At 45.0% G+C, this 23,899-nt stretch overlaps 1 protein-coding gene across 1 annotated transcript; it reads left to right on the top strand.

Moving 5' to 3' along the window:
• The first annotated feature begins 11,057 nt into the window (after positions 1–11,057).
• Positions 11,058–23,886, top strand: LOC147912698 (uncharacterized). The gene is made up of 3 exons (XM_087421046.1): positions 11,058–11,483; positions 13,404–13,530; positions 15,408–23,886. Exons 1-3 carry the CDS (start codon positions 11,451–11,453, stop codon positions 17,153–17,155), a joined length of 1,908 nt encoding a protein of 635 aa, XP_087277172.1. The 5' UTR covers positions 11,058–11,450; the 3' UTR covers positions 17,156–23,886.
• Positions 23,887–23,899: the final 13 nt, after the last annotated feature.

The following is a 23,899-nucleotide window of genomic DNA, read 5'->3' as shown; positions in this document are numbered from 1 at the left end:
CTTTTTGAAGAACCTTCATACTGTTCTCCAAAGTGGCTAGACCAGTTTACATTCTGACCAACAGTGCACATTTCTACACGTTCTCTTTTCTTCACATTCTTTTTTCTCCAGATCCTCACCAACACTTGTTATCTCTTGTCTTTTTGATGATAGCAGTTCTGACAGATGTGAGGTGATATCTCATTGTGGTTTTGATTTGTATTACCCTGATGATTAGTGGTATCAAGCACCTTTTCATGTACATGTTGGCCATGGGTACATCTTCTTTGGAAAAATGTCTATTTAGTTCCTCTGCCCATTTTTTAATTGGATTTTTTTATAGAGTGGTACAAGTTCTTTATAAATTTTGGATATTAACCCCTTATCTGATACATGGTTTGCAAATATTCTCTCCCCTTCCATAACTTGCCTTTTTATTTTGTTAATTGTTTCTTTTGCTGTGCAGAAGCTTTTCCATTTGATGTAGTCCCACTTGTTGATTTTTTCTTTTGTTGTTTGTGCTTTTGGTGTCCTATCCAAAAAATCGCTGCCAAGACCAGTGTTATGGAGCTTCTTCCCTGAGTTTTATTCTACGAGTTTTATGGTATCAGGTCTTATGTTTAAGTCTTTGATCCATTTCAAGTTAATTTTTGTGAGTGGTACAAGCTAGCGGCCTATTTCGTTCTGCATGGGGTTATCCAATTTTCCCAGCACCACTTGTTGAAGACACTATCCTCTCCCCATTGGATGTTCTTGGCTCCCTTGTCAAATATTAGTTGACTGGGGATGTGGGGGTTTAATTCTGGGCTCTCTCTTCTGTTCCTTGGTCTATGTGTCTGTTTTTATGCCAGTACCATACTGGTTGCATTACTATAGCTTTGTAGTATAGTTTGAAATCAGGAAGTGTGATGCCTCTAGTTTTGTTCTTTCTCATGATTGCTTTGGCTGTGGGGAGTCTTTTGTTGTTCCACACAAATTTTAGGACTGTTTTCTTCATTCCTGTGAAAAACGCCATTGGAATTTTGATAGGGATTTTGTTGAATCTCTAGATGGCCTTGGGCAGTGTGGACATATTTACGCTATTAGTTCTTCCAATCCATGAACATGGGATATCTTTCCATTTGTTTGTGTCTTCGATTTCTTTCAACAAAGTCTTATAGTTTTCATTGTACAGATCTTTCACTTTGGTTAAATTTATTCCTAGGTCTTTTATTCTTTTCCAGATGTGTCATTGTTACTGTATAGAAATGCAACATTTGTGTGTATTGATTTTATATCCTTTAACTTTACTGAAGCCATTGATTAGATCCAAGAGTTTCTTTAGTTTAGTCTTTGGGATTTTCAGTATATCAGATCATATCTGAAAATAATGACAATTTTACTTTTTTCTTTCCAATTTAGATGCGTTTTATTTCTTTGTCTTGCATGATTGCTCTAGCTAGGACTTCCAGTACTATGTCAGATAAGAGTGGTGTGAGAACACTTCAATTAGAAAGAAATAACCAAGTCCTTTCTTTGTGTCATTTTATTTATTTATTTATTTATTGTGAGGAAGATCAGCCCTGTGCTAACATCTGCCAATACTCCTCTTTTTTTTTTTTTTTTTTTTTTTTTGCTGAGGAAGACTGGCCCTGGGCTAACATCCGTGCCCATCTTCCTCCACTTTATATGGGACGCTGCCACAGCGTGGCTTGCCAAGTGGTGCGTCAGTGCACGCCTGGGATCCAAACCGGCGAACCCCAGGCCACCGCAGCGGAGCACGTGCACTCAACCGCTTGCGCCACTGGGCTGGCCCTTTGTGTCATTTTAAACATCCAGCATGCTCACTTTTCCTTAATCCCAAACAACATATTTGTTCTTCCTATATTTTCTCTGAGACACAATGGTGATCATGTAGCTACACGGTCTTCCCAGATGAGTCCTAATTCTTTCCTCTGACTGGATTTTTCACTTTTCCTGGTCTTCTCTTGAGAGTCTTCTCCAAGTCCACCTCAGAAGTCTTCTATGGGTTGAATTAGGGCTCATACAAACAGTAAAACACACATTCAAGTTAAATTCATGATGAACTCCAAAAAAACAAATGTGAATAAGGAATCTCATGGTTCACTCTTACGAGAATATGTCAAGTGTTGCTATAAAGACAAGTGATTGAGACTCACCAGGGGGTGAAGATGATGTGGAGGTGTAGCTCCATGTGGTTTTCATGTTTACCTCCATGGCCTTATTTCCAAATAAATAAACATGAGGCGCTTTGGAAGATCTCCTTTGGGATTGTCTTGGAGGTGAAATGTCGAACTACATGGGATGATCATTGTTACCTCACGTTAAAATATACATTGGGCATTTTTAGCATAAAAATCACCAGATCCTCCCTTTGAGCCCTCCTCAGCCTTGTAAATGAGTGCAGGTGTAGTTTGGCATCGCTGTTGTGGACTGGTGCTTTACCACATTTCATTATCATGCGTGCACTTCTCAATGAGTCAGTAGTCACAATACTCATAATTTTTTAATGACAGCATAGGTACTTTTCTATTCGGGAAAGAGAGTTGCCTCTCAAGGGCCCCTCCTTCCTCTGTCCTCTCTCAGGAGGGCTTGTTTGTGCAGTGGTTGTGGCGGTACCTGTAACCGAGCTCCTAGGTCTGTAAGGGTCGTAAAAACCCTCTCCTGCAGAGGACATTTCCCTCCACGCTTGGGAGCTCGTCAGTATAACACAGCACATTGATACCTGGGTGTGCATTTGTCCCTAGCTGTTGTGACATGCCATCCAGATGATAGACTGGTCTTTGTTCCCACATCTCCCATTTCTCACCATCTGCTCTTCACTTCTGTGTTCAATCAGAGGGGCCAGCTATGACCTTGCTGCTGTTTGGGCAAGAGGGATGAGACCCTGTCCTTCATCCCATGGCACACCATGAGAAATTGAGACACATGGGTGACTGAAATGTGGGCTCTTGAGCTCCCTGCCCTTGAGCTCCTCTCATGTGGAGAACACATTAAATGAAGCATGCGCAATAAAGTAACTGTCGCTTTCACAGCCATGTGTCTGGGGAACTCACAAGTACAAACAATAGAAAGATCAAAATGTGGGGATGGAAGGGCAGGTGTGGAGTGGGCAGAGTGACCTAGTGGCTAAGAGCTTGGAGTTGGGATTGATTGGGATTCCAGCCCATGTGCACTGGGCCATCTGCAGCCACATGACCATGGTCACGTCACTTCTCCCTGGAGTTCAGTGTCCTTGTGTGTAAAATGGGAAGATGGACATTGAACTAAAGCAGAGAAAGCAGAGCAGACAGAAGCAAGAGGTGATATCATGCAGCCTTCTGAAGGATGCAGGATCCCCAGGCAGGGTCAGAGTTGGAGAAGAACATCTCCAGCAAAGGTAACAGCGTGTGTCAAGAAGCAGAGACTGACCAGAGTGTGGTCTGGTGCAGGCACCAGAGGAATGCTACTATGGCTATAGCGGGGAGAGAGGTGGGCAGTGAGATCGAGCAGGGCAGGGCGAGATGAGAATTAGGTTTTGTGCTCATTCGGTTTGAAAGGTCTACCAGACGTCTAAGAGGAAATTGATATCCAGGTGGATGAGCAACTCTGGAGTTCAGGGGAGCGTTCAGGTCTGCAGGTCTGTGGTGCCAGTGCCCTTTGGCACCAGGAACACCCCTGACAGCGGTAGTGGAACAGCAAGGCTTATCAATGCACTGCGTGCCATGTTGGGTACCGCACACCATGAGAAATGCAGGGCGCTCAGTAAGAGGATGTTAGGACTCTGTACTGGTGTTCAGTGTTTTGGAGAAGGGTTTAAAGGAATTGCAGCTTTGGTCTGAATTGGATGGTGTCAGGCAGTAGGGTTGATTCTATGATCAGAAATCCCGAAATGTGTTATCTACAAGGCACGTGAAGGAAGCAGGCCTAATGCAGCAGCTGGTAGAAGACGTAGCCCTCACTCACGTTACCCCAGAGAGGGGGCTATCTCGTCATTTCTCTTGTTTGACCAAGTTCTTGTTTTGTTCTGTGCTCTGATGTGATGATTGGGTGGTCTTTTCTGTCTCATTCTAGAGTGGTCACAGAGTGACCTCGACTGAGGTTGGTGTTCTGTGAACTAACATTCAATAGGAGAATCCCAGAGCTTAGAGGTGAGCACCAGAGCAGCTGCTGAGAACCCCATGGCCTGGCCCCCAGGATGCCCCCGAGCTTCTCTTTCCCCTTACAATCATAACCCCTCCCCTGGTATATAATTTAAACCTGTAACACAAATAGACAGTAGTCCACACAAGGAGCTCCAGGCAGAGGGAACATCCTGTGCAAAGGTGTGGGTGTGTCAGCGATCCTGGGACATTTGAGAAAGTGAAAGTTCAGTGTGGGGAGATCTGAGGCCAAGGCCTGGGGACTGTGGTGTCCCACATGAGGGGCTGGACAGAGAAGCCTCCAAGAAGAGGTTAACTCATTTTTTTTTTTTTTGTGAGGAAGATCAGCCCTGAGCTATCATCCATGCCAATCCTCCTCTTTTTTTGCTGAGGAAGACTGGCCCTGAGCTAACATCTATTGCCAATCCTCCTCCTTTTTTTCCCCCCTTTTTCTCCCCAAAGCCCCAGTAGATAGTTATGTCATAGTTGCACATCCTTCTCGTTGCTGTATGTGGGATGCGGCCTCAGCATGGCCTGACAAGCGGTGCCTCGGTGCATGCCCGGGATCCGAACCCGGGCCACCAGTAGTGGACCGCATGCACTTAACTGCTACGCCTCAGGGCCAGCCCCAGGAGGTGAATTCTGAGTGGGGACAAGCTGAGAGCACAGATATCCCAGAAAGTGACCCTGTTCCATGAGTGCCCAGCTGCTGGCAGAGGCTGAGTGGCATTCAGAGATCCCCTTAGTCAGGGGTGACTGGGCTGGGACACAGCAAGGGACCTGGGTCCCAGGCGGGCATGTTGGTCAGGGGCACCCCCAGACATGCCATGGGACATATACAGGCCAGGAGGAGACTCTGCAATACCAGCACACACAGGACTACACAAAAATGTACCAGCAGATGTTCACACTCACACACACACACGTAGAACACAAAACCCTATGAAGACGCACAAGCAGATACTCATCAGGACACAGACACAAGCATAGAGAGGGTCTTTTTATATCACCTGGAGACACATATAACCATGAAGACAGATGGACACAGACATAGAAGGACACCCAGACACCTATGCACAGAAGTCTCACACATGTCAAGAACAGTGCTCGTAGGGACACATGTGGGCCACAGGCAGATGCACCCATTGACACAACTGTGTACATGCAGACACACAGGCACGCCCTAGAGCACACGTGCAGAAGAGTATGGAGACATCCACAGTAAAGCTCCTGGACAGACGAAGGGGCAACACAGGAGAACACCAGGACAACGCAGAGGCAGGGACATTGAGAGTGAGGAGCACATGTACATTCCCCAAGGTAGACACATGTATACAGCCACACTGACAGATACAGATGTACAAATGGTCAGACATGTAGAGATATGGCCATCCAGAGAGAGACACGCACACAAGATCTCACACATACACGGACGATCACGGAAACATTCCCCAATGCAGGTAATCAGATCTGTACCCACAGGGATGTGGTGATAAATGGTTAATGTCTGCTCTTGAGGGAAAAGTGCATATAGATTACATAAGTTCACTACAAATTTTACTGATATAAAGGATGTGTAGCACACACTTTACAAATGATAATATATACAATGATCTCTATTGTCAGCTCCACATAGCCAATTGATTCTCACAGAATGCTTGCATTAATTTTTGCTTTAACTCTTTTATGTGTCAAGATTTGTACTAAATTCCAACATATTTATATTATTATAACCAAGCAAATCCAATTCTGAGTGTATACTCATTAGAAATAAGGGCATTTTTCCTCTAAATACATATCCATGAAGGTTTATAGCAACTGTATTGAAATAACCAAGAACTTGAAGCAACCCACATAGGCATCCATGGGAACACGCCTAAATAAATGATGAAATGGTCACAAAATGGAAGAAAACAAGCAATGAAAACTGCTGCTTCATGCAACCCTGCGGATGAATCTCATAGAAAAAGACGAGTGACAGGGATGTGAGTCAGGGACAAAGCAGTACCTACTGTAGAGTTCTGTAGAAAAGTTAAAAACCTTAGGGAGACAGGACAGAATAATGGTCACCTTCATGCAGAGCTGTTGGGAATGTTTTGTGACTTTGTATGAGCAGGGTTTATGTGAGTGTTGACAGGCACATATTCATCAAGCCGTGCACTTAAGACTTGTCCAATTTATCTTATTGAAATTACACGTATAGAAAAAAGATAAATAAAATACCAACGTGCGCCCCACAGAACACAAAGAGCATAGCAAGATGAGACTTCCTTTATGAACCTCACAGACTGCAAAACCCATTTTATACTTCAGTGGAATCCTCTATCCATAACTTTGTTTTCCTCATTCTCTTTTCTTAATTCATAGTTCGATACCTTATATATGTATCATTAATAATAGATACATTTTTTGCCTGATTTTAAAATTTATATGAATGGAATCAGTGTGCTTTTCTGTACTGTGGTGTGTTTTTTTTCCTTTTTTTTAGTAATTTTGAGATGAATGTGTCACTTGCTAATTATCATGCTTTTTAAATTTATAATATATGTATTTAAATCTATTAACGTCTCTATGGAATTTCATTAAACACATCTCTAGAGAATATATGGGGAGCCAGTCCTGGTGGCCTAGAGGTTAAGTTTGGCGTGCTCCGCTTCAGCAGCCTGGGTTCGGTTCCCTGGCACAGACCTACCCTGCTTGTCTGTCAGTGGCCATGCTGTGGCGGCAGCTCACATACAAAATAGAGAGTGATTGGCAACAGATGTCAACTCAGGGTGACTCTTCCTCAGCAAAAAAAGAGGAAGATTGGCAACAGATGTAAGCTCAGGGTGAATCTTCCTCAGCAAAAAAAAAAAAAAAAAAAGAATCTATGGGTGTGTCATTATTTGGCAAAAAAAAAAAAAATTTACATTTTTTGTCTTTACTTTCGTGATGTGTGGGTTAGATAGTATTTTGTAACTTGATTTCCAAACACATCTTTTTATAGTTTCCACTAAGCTCTGTTGTTGCTTGATGTCTTGATTGCATTCTTTGTCTTATTTCATTCTATTAAATTAAAGATGCTTTTTATCGTCACATATATGGACAGTTCTATCAATATTCAGTTTGTACTAGATATGAACATTCTGTATTGTATGATATGTATCTGTCAGGTCAGATTTATCATTCTTTGTGAATCCATTAGAAGTTTAACAATTTGATATTGGCTGTTGCTACTAATTACTGAGATGACGGATGTAAAAATGCCTGATATATTCACGAATTTATATCCTTATCCTTCTTATTTTGAAATTCTTGGTTTATGTAATTTGAGTCAGTGTTATAAATTACACACACATTTTAGAATAGTATATCTTCTTGCTGATGCTTTCTCTTTAAAAGTTTTTTTCTGATGTAAATACATATTTCACATTTTCACGTATTATTTTCAAAATAATTCTAACAAGTATCTTTTCCAAAACCTGTTGGATATATTTCTGTAATGTTATATTTTAGACATGTCTTTTGTTGTTTTTTTGTGTGTGTGTGTGAGGAAGATCACCCCTGAGCTATCATCCATGCCAATCCTCCTCTTTTTGCTGAGGAAGACCGGCCCTGAGCTAACATCTATTGCCAATCCTCCTCCTTTTTTTCCCTCTTTCTCACCAAAGCCCCAGTAGATAGTTGTATGTCACAGCTGCACATCCTTCTAGTTGCTGTATGTGGGACGCCACCTCAGCATGGTCAGACAAGCGATACATCGGTGCGCGCCCGGGATCCGAACCCCGGGCCGCCAGTAGCGGAGTGCACGCACTTAACCGCTAAGCCACGAGGCCAGCCCGAAGACGTGTCTCTTGTATCCATACTATTGTTGGATATTTTTAATGTATCAAAAATTACTGATCCAATGTTACCTCATCTGAAAATATTACTCACTGCTAATGTGAGCATTTACTCCATACTCATTTCATGAGATAGCTGATATATTTGGGTTTCAGTACATCCTCTGTGGGTGGGGGTTTGCTTTTCTTTGCTTCACTAGTTCTGTACACTCCCTTTTTAAAGACTTTCTATCGATTATTTCTTTACATTTCAAATTTTCCTTCTTTAAATTTGTAGAGTATATACTCTAATTCCGTTCATTAGTGTGTAAGCCAAACATGACAACACACTTATTTACACATTAAAGCATAAAGTTATTAGTATCTTTGCTCTACTGCTGGAAAATATATGAGATTTAAACATTAATTTGCTCATCTCAGTTTATGTGCTATTGAGGATACGCATGTGGTAATTCCCTCATTCTGTCTCCAAAAAGGAAATATTAATGTTTTATACAGATAAGGAGTGCTTGTACTAATCCACAAACGCACCCCTCTCACAGATCGTAATTCCTTCTATGGTTGCAGACCATTCACCTGGGATCACTTTCCTCCAACCTTCAACAGAATCCTTAAAGTGCTATTTGTGTTGGTTATTTTTTTCCATCAAATTTCTCATTTTTGGGGCCGGCCCCGTGGCTTAGCGGTTAAGTGCGTGCACTCCGCTACTGGCGGCCTGGGTTCGGATCCCGGGCGCGCACCGACGCACTGCTTCTCCAGCCACGCTGAGGCCATGTCCCACATACAGCAACTAGAAGGATGTGCAGCTATGACGTACAACTATCTACTGGGGCTTTGGGGGAAAAATAAATAAATAAAAATTTGAAAAAAAAATTTCTCATTTTTGGTCTCAAATAGTCTTATTTTACACTCTTCAAAGATGCATTTCTTGTGTATGACATTTGTTGGTAGTTATTTCTTCAAGAGTTTCAGTATGTCTTTCTACTGCATCCCTGACACATAACTTGATATTGAGTGTGAGTGGAGATACTGTGTGTGTGTGTGTGTGTGTGTGTGTGTGTGTGTGTGTGTGTAAAGAATATATATATGTATATTGCCTCCTGGGCTTTGAGAAAGAATATTAGGACCTGAGTTGCAGAAGACATCACCCAGAGATCCTAACATTGAGATGCAGTCAGTGAATGGATAGGATTTTGGTTGTCAAATTAACAAGGGTGTAAGAGTGTAGAACGTAGATGATGAATAATAAAATGGGCATCTGGTGATCATATCGATGGATTGTGCTAGAAACTGGCTAGGTGTTCACCAATACTATTTTCTCCTTCTGGATACCCAAGAGGGCAGGCATGACCCAGGTTCCCTTGCATTTAATTTGGTACCATGCAAATGAATTTTGGCCAAGGAAATACAGGCAGGAGTGACTGTGAAATTGTTTTTTCATTGTATTTTCTCATTTGTGCTCCTTCCTGGGGTCGCCTCCTTGGGCCTCAGTGGTTCCAGTTTTCACACCTCCCCAGGAATTATTGCTCCCTTGGGAGCTGCAAGTTCACATGATAAGACGATGGTGTCTTGAGGAGGAGGAGGACCAGACCTGGTGACCTTGAGCCGCTGGGTATCAGGCTGGGCCATCTCGTAATCATACCTTTGTACCTGGGTCTGCCTGCCCTGAGAGCCAGGGGGGAAGGCAGGAGGCATTGAGTCTTTGTTCTTGTGAATTAGACATTACTAATATGTAAATAATTACATAGAATTATTACTATGTCATCTTATGAAATAAACCATGATATGAGACCATGTTAACTCCACTGTCCACTTAAGCCTAAGGGCAATTAGTCTTAATAGTCCTATCTTTTGAATCATATGGCCTGTAAGAATGTGTCCCTTGGACAACAGACTTAACTGTAATTTAGGAAACTCTTCTGCATGTGATGTTTAAAAGAAATTTAAATAAGCCTAAAGGTATACAGGTGTGCTTTATGCAAAAATATTAACCATTACCTATGATGCTACGCACTGAGTCAGGGAGTGACTTTAGTTTATGTTTTAAAAAAATATTGTGCCAGCCCTGTTGCGTAGTGGTTAAGTTTGTCACGCTCCACTTCAGTGGCCCAGGTTCATAGTTCCGATCCCAGGAGCAGACATACACCACTCAACAGCCATGCTGCGACGGAGATCCACATACAAAAAATAGACGAAGATTGGCGTAGATGTTAGCTCCGTGCTAATCTCCGTCAAGCAAAAACAGAAGATTGGCAACAGATGTTAGCTTAGGGCAACTCTCCCTCACCGGAAAAAAAAAAACAAACTGTATATATATATCATCAGCGATTCTGCAAAGAGGGTCTCTGACATCCTCCTATAGCAGTATATGTGAGAACCTTGTGGGGACGAGAATAATAAAAACAATAGCTTGTAAGTGTTTAGCATTAGGCCTTGTATTAAGCACTTTGCATCTCACTTCGCATGAGATAGGTTGTAGTATTTTCCCATTTTAGTTCTTGCATTTTTGGGGAGGAGGGTGGTCATGACTTTGAAAGAGAGCGCCGATTCTCAAACTTGAGCCAGGGCCCCGTCCCAGCGTTTCTGTGGCAGAAAGTGTAGGGTGGCTCCGAGGACTTGCATTTAAATAAGTTGACAGGTGATGTTGATACTGCCAAATCAGGCACCCAAATTTGGGAATCAACGAATTAGAGGAGCATTTAATGTTACTAGACAAAGGCCCCCACGAGCGAGGTATATTCATTGTTCAATTTAAATCTCAGTCCCCAAAGCTCAGAGAGGTGAAGCAGCTCTCCCAGGATTAAACAATGGATCACATGCTGGAGACCTCTGAGGACGGGTTATTCTGCCAGGTGACCACAGATATCTGAGCACGTCGCCATTAAGGGGAACTTTGGTACTTAGGATACTATTTGTCCTGGATCCTTCTCCCCCTACAGGCCTCCGCGCAGTGTCGCTTTCGCGTTTCTCAGGAACCGGAAACGTGACCACCGCCGTGTTGACTGCAGAGGACAAACTACATTACCCAGAAGTCTGTGCCCGGCGCGTCCATGTTAGGCCAATGACAGCCCGGTGGATGGGCGTTTCCTGCTGCCCGGGGCGGCAGAGGCGGGACTTCCGGCGTCGCCGTCGTGACGTCCTTTGCCTGTGCCAGGACTGTCCAGCTTGGCTGAGGCGGCTCCGAGTCTTGGGCCGGGTCGGTGTCCCACACGACGGGGAGAAGGACGGGCCGTCTCTCCGCGCGTTTGTTCCGACCCTTGATCCCCGTCGTGGGACGGGCGGCCCTGCGCGGAGCTGTCCGCCGGGGCTACGCTCTTTCCCAGGCATTCGCGCCCGCCCTCCGTCCTCGGGGGCCCCGGAGGCGGCCTCCTGAGCCTTGCGCGGGTTTTTACACGGGGAGGCTGGGGCTCGGAGGCGACAGTCAGCCCGACGGCACCCGGCCCAGTGGAGGTGGGGTGTTTCGGCTGAGGCCGCCGGGCCCGCCCCGTTCGCCCGCTTCTCGCGGGCCGCGTTCTGCTCACAGGATCCCATGGCGGCCGCGGCGCTGATGGACCGGGCTCGGGTGAGTGGAGGGTCCCTCCAGCCCTCACCGACTCGCGTGTAGGGGATGGTGTGTTGTCGGACCTTCATCACTTCGCCTTCATCGCTGCCTCCTCTTGAGTATAAAGGCGGTGGAGTGCGGTCACTCCCGGCGGATAGATGGCGAGGTTCCCATTCCCAGGATCGATGGGATGCGATGGGATGAGGTGTGAAAGGGTTTCCAAGGCGCAGGAGCCGGCTGGTCCAAATACTTGGAAGTGAGACCCGGGAGCCGCGGGTCTCTGTTCTGTCTGGTGAGAAGGTTTGGAACAGAGAAGGGAGGTGATCTGAGTTAGGTGTTAATAGGCTCCGTCTGCCTCCAGAGTGGAAAGAAAGATTGGGGGACATGGGAGGGGGCAGGGAGACCATGATGGAGCAGACTGCAATAGTGCAGGTGAGTGTTGATGGTGGGTGGACCAGAGTGGTGGCTGTGGAGGTTAGAGAAGTGAGTGTATGGATTTTGTATATGTTTTTAAAGTAGGGGGGACTAGATTTCCTGATGAGACACAGTGATTTTCTGTGACTCTTCACCTGTCACTCCCTCAGCATTGGAGTGTGGGGCCCTCACAGTGGGTCACTTGTAGCCCGGCATCCTGAATCTAGGCCAGGAGTTATTGGAAAGATTCCTTCTTCTGACAGCCAGTAGGATGAGGACTGGAAGGTTATATTCGGCTCAGGTGCAGCATGTGCAAATGCTTGGAGGTAAGATTGAGTTGGGAGTCCTCAAGGAACCACAGGTCTTAATTATGTCTGTTGGGAACAGGGCCAGGAGTCAGGCAGGAATGGCAGGCTGAGGAGCTGCGCCTCTATTCTGGGGATGGTGAAAGACATGGAAGATTTGGAGCAGAAGAGAGAGGTGATCTGACTCAGATCTTAACAGGCTCCCTCTGGCTGCTCTCTGGTTGAGTACAGAGTACGGGCATGAGGGAGGAGCCTACTGCAGTAGTCCACATGAGTGTGGATGGTGGCTGGCCCAGAGGGGTGGCTGTGGAAGTGAGAGAAGTTGGTAGATTTTGTGTTTGTTTTTTAAGTAGAGTCACTGGATTTTCTGATGTGAAGTGTGAATGAGAGAAAGGGAAGAGTCACGAATGACCCCAGGGGTATTTTTGGCTTTAGAGGGTAGGATGATGGAAGTGCCATCAACTGAGATAGGGCGCGTGGTGGCAGGAGTAGATTTCAGTGGCTCTATCGGGAGTTATGTTTAGTTTAAGAAGTCCCAGGGACCCCTTAATTGAGGCGTCAAGCTGGACACGGGTTTTTAGTTCAGGGAGGGCTTCTGGTTGAAGTTCAAAAGGTGGCAGCCAATGTGTGGAATGGAGTAGAGCTGTGGGTTAAGTTTAGGAGGGAGTATCTTCAGTTCATTGTGGCAATGCCGTTGATAACAAGAAAGTGGAAACTGGGGACTGAGGACTGGGTCTCTTGCTTAGGCACCTGAAGGCAGTGGTGCCTGTCATAATCATGTGAGCACTTCCTGGACACCATGTGCAGAGTGGCATGGCGGGAGGTGCCTTGTAGGTGCATATGCTCTGGACTAGAAGGTTGTCAGTGGTAGTGGAGGTCCCAGACATGAAGAAGATGTGGTTCACAGAGTGATGTGCATGTTGGGAGGAGTGTGACCTGACCGCCTTCAGGTTGTGTCTGGGAGGTGTGGTCTGGATGACAAGAGAACTGGCAGGCAGGAGACTGTTTCGTGCCCTTCATGCGAGACCCGTAGCTTACAGGTTCTGCTTTCGGCTGCACACGGTGATCAAAGGGACACGAGAGAGTAGGCACTAGTGGTGTCAAGCCTGGTATCTCCTCTGAGTTGGGAGACTCGGGAGGAGAGGGATCTGGGAGCGGGTGTGTGAGCAGACACACTGGAGAATCCTTTTGCCTGTGGGCTCAACTGTCCCCATCGTGGCAGGGCTGTGTGACCTTTGAGGATGTGTTCGTGTACTTCTCCCGGGAGGAGTGGGAGCTCCTTGAGGAGGCTCAGAGACTCCTGTACCGTGATGTGATGCTGGAGAACTTCGCACTTGTGGCCTCACTGGGTAAGTCTCTGTTTTAGTCATCTACTGCTACATAGCAAATTACACCAACATTTAGTGGCTTCAAACAGTAAAGATTAATTATCTCAGTTTCGCTGCATCAGGAATCTGGTCACAGTTTACCTGGGTGCTTTTGGCCTAGGGTATCTCCTGAGGTTCCAATTAAGCTGTGAGTGAGAGCTGTGTTCTCATCTGAAGGCCAGTCTTGGGAAGAATCCACTTACAAACTCACTCTTGTGGTTGTTTTCAAGCTTAGGTTCTTGCAACTTGTTCAAATGTGAGTATTAGTTCCTCTCTGGCTATTGGCCCAAGGTCTCCTTCAGTTCCTTGTCCTGTTGGCCTTTCTGTAGTGTACCTCACAACATGGCAGCTGTCTTCTCTCTGAGCAAGTGGGCAAGAGAGATTGGTGGAAGCCAGTCTTTTTCTAACCTGACCTCGAAAGTGACATCCCATCACTTTTGACATATTCTTTTCCTTGGAAAGGGGCCAGTCAGTGCAGCCTACAATCAAGGGAAGAGGTTTACAGAAAGGGCAAGAATACTGGGAGGGAGGCATTCCAGGGGCCATCTTAGAAGCTGCCTTCCATAGGCCCTCATGCCCACTCCAGTGTCCTTGGGGCTTGGTTATTCCCCTGTTCCCTTGGGGCAGCTCTTTCTCTTCTGCCAGATCAGTGACTCTTCTCCCTCACTTCTTTGGTTCCCAGAGTAGGTGCTATGGGTACCGGGGCTGGGCCATGTGCAGTGTCCCCTCACTTGCTGAGCACTCCCAAAACTTGCTGCCCAAAGCCTTGCAGGAACGGGTTAGGGGTTCAGGGCTTTTTCAGTCTGCTCAACAGAGTCTAGATGGCTTGGGCCAGGTGACTATCCAGATCCATGGTACCTCTGTGTCCCAGTTTCTGTCCTCATCCTCCAGCTGGCATTTCCTGGGCTGACTGGGCCAGGAATTGCAGGTACTGACGTGTCACTGCTTGTGGAGGTCACAGGGCTGTTCTGCCAAATTTTCCTTTCAGGTTCTTTTATTAACTTTTTGTTTTCTTCTCTGTGGGGTGGGTCTGCCTGGGCCACTCATCTGCCCTGTGTTTCCTTTACAACTTCCATATTCTAGATACCGTGTCATTCCCCTTGGAGAGGGGCAGAAAGCCCTGGGTGCCTGATGGGTGACCTGACTCCAGCCACAGTGAGAGAGACCCAGAGAGAGCCTGGCACTGCCGAATGGGGACTGGGAGAGAGTGTCCTGTTAGGGCTGGGTTCAGATCTTACCTTCAGACTCCTTTGAGTTCACCAGTGTTTTCTCGCCAAGGCCTGTAGCAATACCTCATTTCTACCTTTCCTTCCTCATTCTTGGTACTTTGGCCACTTGTCATTTCTCTGCTGTCTTTCATCCCTTGGCTGTTTCCCCACTTCTCTGGCCTCCGGGTCTCACTCATTCTCCTCTGCTCCCTCTGCAGTGCTCTGCAGCATTGGCCACTTTAATGTGTCATAGGTTGTGCACATATCTTTAAATAGTCTTTAGGAATCAGTCACTTACTTGCAGTCAGATTTTCCTGGGGCTGGACACAGCCTGCTGCACACAGCTCACCTGACATCAGCAGCCAAGGCCCTGCTGAAACCCTTTTGTGGAGGAGTGAATTGGAGACCCCACGTCTATTCCCTGTAGCCTACGCCATCGTTGTGTCTTTAGAACTCATTAGAGTTCCTCCATACTGGGAGCTTTAGAGGCCAGGACTGACCATGGGTCCTTCCTCACCCCAATCCTGGCTCTCTCGTCCTGCCAGCAAGTCAATAGACTCGTTCACTGGTGTGTCACACACACATATGTGATGGGGCTGCTGCTTCCTACCATAGTTAACATGTTCCTCACCAGCATTTCTTTGCTTTCAGGTTGTTGGTGTGAAGCCAACAGTGAGGAGGCCTCTTCTGATCAGTGCGTTTCTGTAGGAGTGTTGCCAGTCAGGACTCCAGCGTCAGGTTCGTTTATCGAGAAAGCCCACCCGTGGGAGATGTGTGACCTACTCTTGAAAGACATTTTGCACCTGCCTCAACACCAGGGAAGTGTGCCTCAACACTTCACACGGAAACTGTACACACGTGGCCCCTGTGGGAGAGCATTCTTGTTCAGTCCAAACTTTGACCAGCACCAGAGTCGATATAGTGGAGCGAATCCCTTCAGAGGGGATGATAGTGGGGCCTCATTTGTGAAGAGCTGTGCAGTCCATGTGTTAGGGAGACCCTTTACTTGCTCGGAGGAAGTGATGGACTTGCTGGACAACTCTGGCCTCTTCCAGCACCAGACCACTCACAGTGGGATGAGTCCATACAAAAGGACTGAGTTCATGGAGTGTCTCCCACACAGCTCCAGTCTCGGGCAACGCCTGGGAGACCATGACGAACTGATGCTTTTCAATTGCAGTGACAGTGGGAAAGCCTTTCAGAATCCCTTCACTCTCCTTGACAACCAGATAACTCATACTGAATTGAGACCCTTAGGATGCCTACCACGTGGAAATATGTCCAGGGAGAAATCAGCTCTTCCTCATCACAGAAAAATTCACAGTGGAGAAACATCACATGTGTGTAAGGAGTGTGGAAAGGCCTTCATTCACCTGTGTCGCCTAAAAATGCACCAGAAATTTCACACTGGAAAAAGACATTATAAATGCAATGAATGTGGGAAAGCCTTCAGGCGTAAAGACACACTTGTTCAGCACCAGAGATTTCATACTGGAGAAAGGCCTTACAAGTGCACCGAATGTGGCAAATTCTTTAGCCAAATCTCCCACCTTGTTCAGCACCAGAGAATTCACACTGGGGAAAGACGTTATAAGTGCAGTGAATGTGGAAAAGCTTTCAGCCGTAAAGACACACTTGTTCACCACCAGATAATACACACTGGAGCAAGGCCTTATGAGTGCAGCGAATGTGGGAAGGCCTTCAGCCGTAAAGACACACTTGTGCAGCACCAGAAAATCCACACTGGGGAAAGGCCTTATGAGTGTGATGAATGTGGGAAATTCTTTAGCCATAGCTCCAACCTTAGTGTACACCAGAGAATTCACACTGGAGCAAAGCCTTATGAATGCAGCGAATGTGGGAAATGCTTTAGCCACAACTCAAGCCTCATTCTACACCAGAGAGTTCACACTGGAGCAAGGCCTTACGTGTGCAGTGAATGTGGAAAAGCTTACATTAGTAGCTCCCACCTTGTTCAACACAGGAAAGTTCACACTGGAGCCAGACCTTATGAGTGCAGTGAATGTGGGAAAATCTTTAGCTGCAACTCTAGCCTCATTCTACACCAAAAGGTTCACACTGGAGAAAAGCCATATGTGTGCAGTGAATGTGGGAAAGCCTACATTAGTAGCTCCCACTTTGTAAAACACAAGAAAGTTCACACTGGAGCCAGAACTTATGAGTGCAGTGAATGTGGGAAATTCTTTAGCCGCAACTCTAGCCTCATTCTACACCGGAGGGTTCACACTGGAGAAAAGCCTTACTTGTGCAGTGAATGTGGGAAAGCCTACAGCAGAAACTCCCATCTTGTTCGGCACCAGAAAGTTCACACTGGAGAAAGGAATCGTGAATGCGACAGTTTTGGTGACCCTTTAGCTGCATCTCTTAAACTTGTTTAGAACCATAAAGTTCACACTAGCAAAAGGCCTTATGAATGCAGAAAATGTGCTATCTCCTTGTTCAACCTAATAGGACTCACACCAGAGAAAAGGTCTGTGACTACCCTTCGTGAGGGAGCCATCAGCCAGTAGGTGAACCTTGTACATTTATACATTCATCCTGGGGAGATTCCAATAAGTGCCACGTAGGTGGGAAGCTTTCCTGAGGTGCGTTGCACTTCCTAAACTGTCCGGGGCTCTTGACAGAGTTATATCTCTACCAGTGCCTGTGGCATCAGTCCAGTATGCTCAGGGAAGGCAGACCCCTGTGCCCTCTCTCCTGTTCCCTGGAGGAATCTTGAGTGTTTGGAGCCCATTGACAGGCCTCATTTCCTCCCCTATAACTGGGTTCTGAGTGAATCTGATCTAGTTCTGGCCAAAAGGATCTGAACTGGAGTCTTCCAGGGATTTCCAGACAAGGTTTCCCTTCTTTATGGACAATGTTGACCATAAACATGTAAACATAAGAGCTGCGCTTCCAAGTCACCCAGCTTTGGAACTGCCTGCCCTATGCTGCTGTGGTTTGTGCAGCGATAAATGCGTGTTGCGGCAGTCTTTACTGTTGGGAGGGGTCTGTTCACTGTGTGGAATGGGTTGAGAAAAGAATTGGGTGCTGCCAACATGAAGGGAGGAATTCCTTTTGTCAGCACCAACTTTGTGTGCCACAGAGGGGTCAGCCGGCTGGCAGAGAACAGATCTCAGTCTGGTTTGGCCTGTTTGCCAAACCCCAGGTCACTTACATTTTCTCCTATGTTATCTTCTAGGTGTTATAATTTTGTTTTGCAGTTGGGTCTGTTATCCATTTTGAGAAAATTTTTGTGAAAGGTGTAAGATGTGTATTTAGATCTTCTTTTGGGGAGGAAGATTTGCCCTGAGCTAACATCCGGCAATCTTCCTCTATTTTGTATGTGGGACGCCACCACAGCGTGGCTTGATGAGTTGTGTAGGTCTTTGCCTAGGATCCAAACCCTTGAACTCCAGGCAGCCGAACCAGAGCACATCAGACTTAACTACTACGTCACTGGGCTGGCCCCTAGATCATTTTTTTAAACATGAGGATGTCTAGTAGTTCTAGCACCATTTTTTGAAGACTGTTCTTTCTCCATTGAGTTGCCTTTCGTCCTTTTTCAAAGATGAACTGTCTGTATTTCTGTGGATCTATTTCTAGACTCTGTTCCAATTTTTTCCATCTCTTGAGATAATCGTTGTGGGTGTGGCTTTTTTTGTCTTTTATTTTATTTATATGGTATATTCCATTAATTGATACTTAGATGTTAAACTAACGTTGCATTTCCTGGGACAGATCCCAGTTGGTCAGGATGTGTAATTCTTTGTATATGTTGCGGAATCAGTTTTATGATACTTTGTTAATGTATTTTACATCTATATTGATGAAAGGTAATGGGTTTGTTGATTTCTTTTCTTGTCATATTTCTGTCCAACTTTGTTATCGGAGTAATTCTGACCTCATAGAATAAGTTGGGAAATTTCCTCCTCCTTTAATTTCTGGAAGAGTTTGTGAAGGATTAATGATATCTCTTTTTTAAGTGTTTGCTAGAATTCCTTAGTGAAGCCACCTGAGCCTGGAATTTTCTTGTGGGAAGATTTTCTTTCTTTTTTTTTTTGTGAGGAGATCAGCCCTGTGCTAACATCTGCCAATCCTCCTCTTTTTTTGCTGAGGAAGACTGGCCCTGAGCTAACATCCGTGCCCATCTTCCTCTACTTTATGTGGGACGCCGCCACAGCATGGCTTGCCAAGCAGTGCATCGGTGCACGCCTGGGATCCGAACCGGTGAACCCCGGGCCATTGCAGCACAGCGTGTACACTTAACTGCTTGCGCCACCGGGCCGGCCCTGGGAAGATTTTCAATAAAAGTTACTTAGTATATTTCTGTATAAATTTTTCTACTTATGTCAGTTTTGATAATTGGTGTCTTTCTAGGAATTTGTCCATTTCAACTAAATTGTCTCATTTGGGCAGATAAAGATTGTTTATAATATTCCCTCATGATGCTCATGGGGTCAGTAGTGTCTTCATTCCTGATTTTGTTAATTTCTTGTCTTCTTTTCTTTGTCAGCCTACCTAAAGGTTTGTCAATTTTGTTGAATTCTTGAAAGAACCAACTTTTCGTTTGATTGATTTTTCTTTTCTAGTGTTTCTCTGTTTTCTGTTTCACTGAGTTTTGTTCTAATCTTTATTTCCTTTCTTGTCTTGCTTTGGGATTAGTTTGGTTTTATTTTCCTGGTTTCTTAACGTGAAAGCTTACGTTATTGACATCTTTCTTTTTTGTAATAAGCTGTTTAAAGCTATACATTTCCCTCTAATCATTTAATTTAGCTGTCACATTAATTTTTATGTGTAGCATTTTTATATTCATCTAATTCAAAATAATTATGTTTTTAAATTTTAACTCGTAATTTCTCCTTTGACACCTAGGATATTCGGCAGTGTGTGGCTTAATAAGTCTTTCTCTATTGAATCTGCAGGGCCATTATCCCAGGGTGGGAGGAATGCTTTTAATTTTTCAGTAAAGGGCCCAAGTGTTACAATTAAGGGCTTGAAATGGAGAAAATCTGTGAGTTAGTAGAAATACCTTCCACTCTGAAGAATATTTTGAGCAGAGCTGTCAGGTGTTTAATGTAGAAAGAGTAGCACCCATTTCTACCAGGGATTGATGAGAATGACCGTCTGTTGTTAATTCTTCTTGTGTGCTTAAGGATATGGCAGGTTATTGGGCACTTTTTCCTTCCTTAGAGCACCCTCATTGATCTGAATCGAGGGATTTTCTTTGTCTTGGTTTTTCTTTCATAAGATGGGACCATCTTTTTTCCAATGTCCCTTCTGTTTACAGTATATTCAAGTGTCCTTGTCAATAGGTGATCTGTTGGGAAGTGGGTCACTTAGCTGTTTGATCTGCAGGGACACAAATTTACTTTTGGTCCTGTCTCATTTTTATTCTAAAGCCCTTTCAAAATGTACTGTCAGGTGTTGTAGTTAAACTAAAAGGGCTATTTATTATTCTGATTTCTGTTTTTGAATTTCTTCTCCAATTCAGGCTTAACACCATTGATAAAATGACATGAAACAGCTGCTGTCACATCGGCACCTCTGTAACTCCCAAATGTTGCAAGAAGGCATTTTTCTAGTGTATTCTGAAAATCGCCTGTGGTTTCATCTTTTTAAATTTTTTTGTTTCAATGATCAAATTACTGTACAATCAATTTTTGTTGTAAATACTTCAAGTATGGTTTGTAGGAGACTAGGATGTACTTTTCTGGCCTTTTTTATGACTCTCACGTTTATTTTAGACGGTGGTCCCTCTCTGGGTCAGTCCAGTCAGGTTTAGCCATTCACGATTAGCGTCTGAGGTTCCAACCAACATATATACAAATTGTATGAGTCAGGTGGCCTGGGGTAATATGCACCCTAAAGAATTCTAAATTCTTTTTTTTTTTTTTTTTTTTGTGAGGGAGATCAACCCTGAGCTAACAACCATGCCAATCCTCCTCTTTTTGCTGAGGAAGACTGGCCCTGGGCTAACATCCGTGCCCATCTTCCTCCTCTTTATGTGGGACACGGCCACAACATGGCCTGACAAATGGTGCATCGGTGCATGCCTGGGATCCGAAACCGGGCTGCCAGCAGCAGAGCACACACACTTAACCACTATGTCATGGGGCCGGCCCTAGAATTCTAAATTCTTTTATGAAAATTTGCTGGTCTTTTTTGGGTTGAAGGGAGTCTTTAGTTATACCTCTTATTTCAGCTCAGGTCAAAGGTTTAAATCCTGTAGTTTCCTGCTTGCCTGACTCATGAGAGGAGTGAATCTTTAGAGGTAACTGGCATTTGGGGCTTTAAGAGAGTTGTTGGGAAAAGGTAGGGGGTCTGGGCAAGGGAAAGAGTAGAGGGAGGAGGTGCTGAAGGAGAGAGATCAGAAGGATAAGGGGGAAGAGAGAGCTAGGTATGGGGAGGCAACTGGAGGAGAAGGAGAGGGAGGATTTACTAGGGGAATGAGGCTCCTTTGTTGTTGCTGAAATTTGTTGCATTGCTCCTTAGTTTCGGTCAAAGAATCTGTTAGTGATGCAGTTTTTGATTCAGAATTTGATTTGGAGCCCTCTGCATACTAATATAAAAATACTGCCCATTTGGCCTCGGAATTCTTATTTCCTTATTTTCAAAGGTGACTTTCAAATTAACACTTGTTCAAATCAGATGTCCCCCCAGAGTGGCCATTGAAGGCCTAAATCATCCTTGGTGCAGTTATGTTATTTAGAAAGATAGGCACAAGAATTAGGATTATAACAGGAATACATGGAAAATGCAGAAGTTTTTCATGGAAGAGGAGAAGATTTAGACTTAGACCACCCATGAGGGCAGGTGATGGTCGGTACGAATGTAAGGCTTGTGGACCTCAGGCCCCCAACCGACAGTTGGCCACCTCACACCACATACCCACAATCTGTGCCCCTGGATTGCGAAAACCAGAGGGAATTCTCTCTCTAGATTATAGCCCAGCTCTCAATACAGAAGTTAAGAGGGAAAGAGACCTCATTTGGTTTATTGGTGACCCACAGCAAAGTTTGTCTACGTAGTGGCTAGTATAGTAAGAACTGCAAACCCACTGGTCTGTGAGGCTGGCTTGCACAATAGGCTTATAGGGCAATGCCTGTGTTTTACCTTAGGATTCAGCTTCTTATGACAAACAACACTTTTAGACAGCACAGAAAAAAAAACTAGTAACTTAAAGGACAGCGAAAAGGTATAAAAAGGAATGCCCTGATCCACCAAGGATCCCAAACAAGTGGAAACTAATAACAAAACCCAGGTATCAAACTGAGAACCAAAAGCCAAGGAACTCAACACAAAGAGAGCAGAGTTTAGACCTGGTGCTGACACGTCGTCTTTGCAGATTCAACTTGTCCTGAGCAGCAAGGCACAAGGGACATCTGTGGGTGCCACACCTGGTGGAAGGCTGGGGTCTGCAGTGACAGGCAGTGCAGTCCATATCTCACTGGGACTTTCATGATAACTATAATAGATGTAACATAGCTTCTAAAGTGGGCACATTTAATTTATCTTCATCCTTTGTCCATTGAACATTGACGAATGAGACACAGACAGGCTCAACAGTAGTGTGAGCTGGAGGACTGATGATATACAATGTAGAAGTGCCTTACAACTTCTGTTATTATTTCAACTTTGCACACTGAATTTCTCTTAAACAATTATTTTTTCACTTGCTTTGATACTAGTTGAGGAAATCACTCTCATGCTTAACTGTTAGTAATGTTGATTTATAGCTGTGATTGACTGAACAATTGCATACCACACAAAGACCTTGAAGAGGATTTTCACCACCTTTAAAAAAGATCCACTCTTAAGGAAATTCATCGTAAAATTTACACTTGCATTTTGGTTTCTGTATACACAAAAAGTAGATAATAGCAACTTCAGCAAGAATAGAAGAGTTGCCTTTTCAATCTTATGTTTGTGTCAGTTCGTCTCTCACTCACAAGTCCAAACTCATGACTAAGTGTAAATAGAGGTTGACCTGTTAAAAGGTTTGCAAACTTGTGAACTAACAATAAATTGAACGGTATCTGATACAAAAAAGAAAAAAGTGAACTTCCTGTTTGTCTGCAAGGGAGAGTTCTAGTTGTCAGTCAGTCTCCTCAAAAAAGGCAGAGCTGCTGTCATTTAAGCTTTTGGGAAGTCTGGCATTCCAGAATTGGTGGGCTTTCAGAAATGGGCGTGTTTAAGGATTGATGGACTTCGAGGTGTGTTACTGTGGTTGCTAGTGTTGACTAGTTGACTTTCAGAAGCAGGGTTACTGAAGTGAGGCACCTGCTGATGGGCTGTTGTCTAGGAGGCCAGGCTGTCACTGACTGGCTGTCTTGCAGGACTGGGATAAGATGCCCTCTTTGCACACATGGTCAAATTGTCAGAAAGGCATCCCCTGTCCCGGCAGAAGATGACATGTCATAAGTCCCTCTTCTTTTATCTCAGATATGGAGTAATAAATATTATCTGAATACAGATGTTCTGTCGCTTGGAACACCATCACTGACTATCCAGGCAGGAAAGCTGTTTTCTCTGGGAACCACAGGCACAGCGTCACTCTAACGACCTCAGTGCCTCCTGACATTCCTCCTCCAAGTTCCCCATCATAGCCCTGTCTGGGAATTTTTCTTATTGTCCCTGACCGACCCTACTGAAGCGCATAAAAACTACTCCAGAGCGTCAGTGTCCATGTCTTTGACAAGCAACAAGATAGCTGACAGCTATGAGGGGACGCCGAATAACATTACGGTATGCTGTGTCCCTTTCTATGAGCAGCCGTTGGGAATGTGCTGCAATGGACGGAGTCTAAAAAGAGGTCTGTAGACATTTCTCTGACGTCCTAGACTGCGCCCCAAGGAAATCTGGAACGACTCCTGTAAGACCCAGCACAGTCTTTCCCAGGCTGGAGCCTCGGAACTCCATTACCTGGAGCACTTCACGTGTCCCTCAGCTTTTATCCCCAAAGCCGGGAACCACCTGCATTCTGAGACGGCGCGGGTAAAGGTGGGGAAACTACATTACCCAGAAAGTTGTGCGGCGTGCGGCGACGACCGGCAGAGCCAATGAGGGCTTCGCAGAGAGACGTTTTCGTGCTCCCACATCGCGTGGGGGCGGGACTTCCGGCGATTTCCTTGGGGCGGGGG

The sequence above is a fragment of the Ceratotherium simum genome, chromosome 33 (genome assembly GCF_057802395.1).
Source record: "Ceratotherium simum simum isolate JZ-2026a chromosome 33, ASM5780239v1, whole genome shotgun sequence".
Classification (NCBI taxonomy): Eukaryota; Metazoa; Chordata; class Mammalia; order Perissodactyla; family Rhinocerotidae; genus Ceratotherium; species Ceratotherium simum.
The sequence above is the reverse complement of the archived record's forward strand: the minus strand, read 5'-3'. Positions and strand labels throughout refer to the sequence as shown.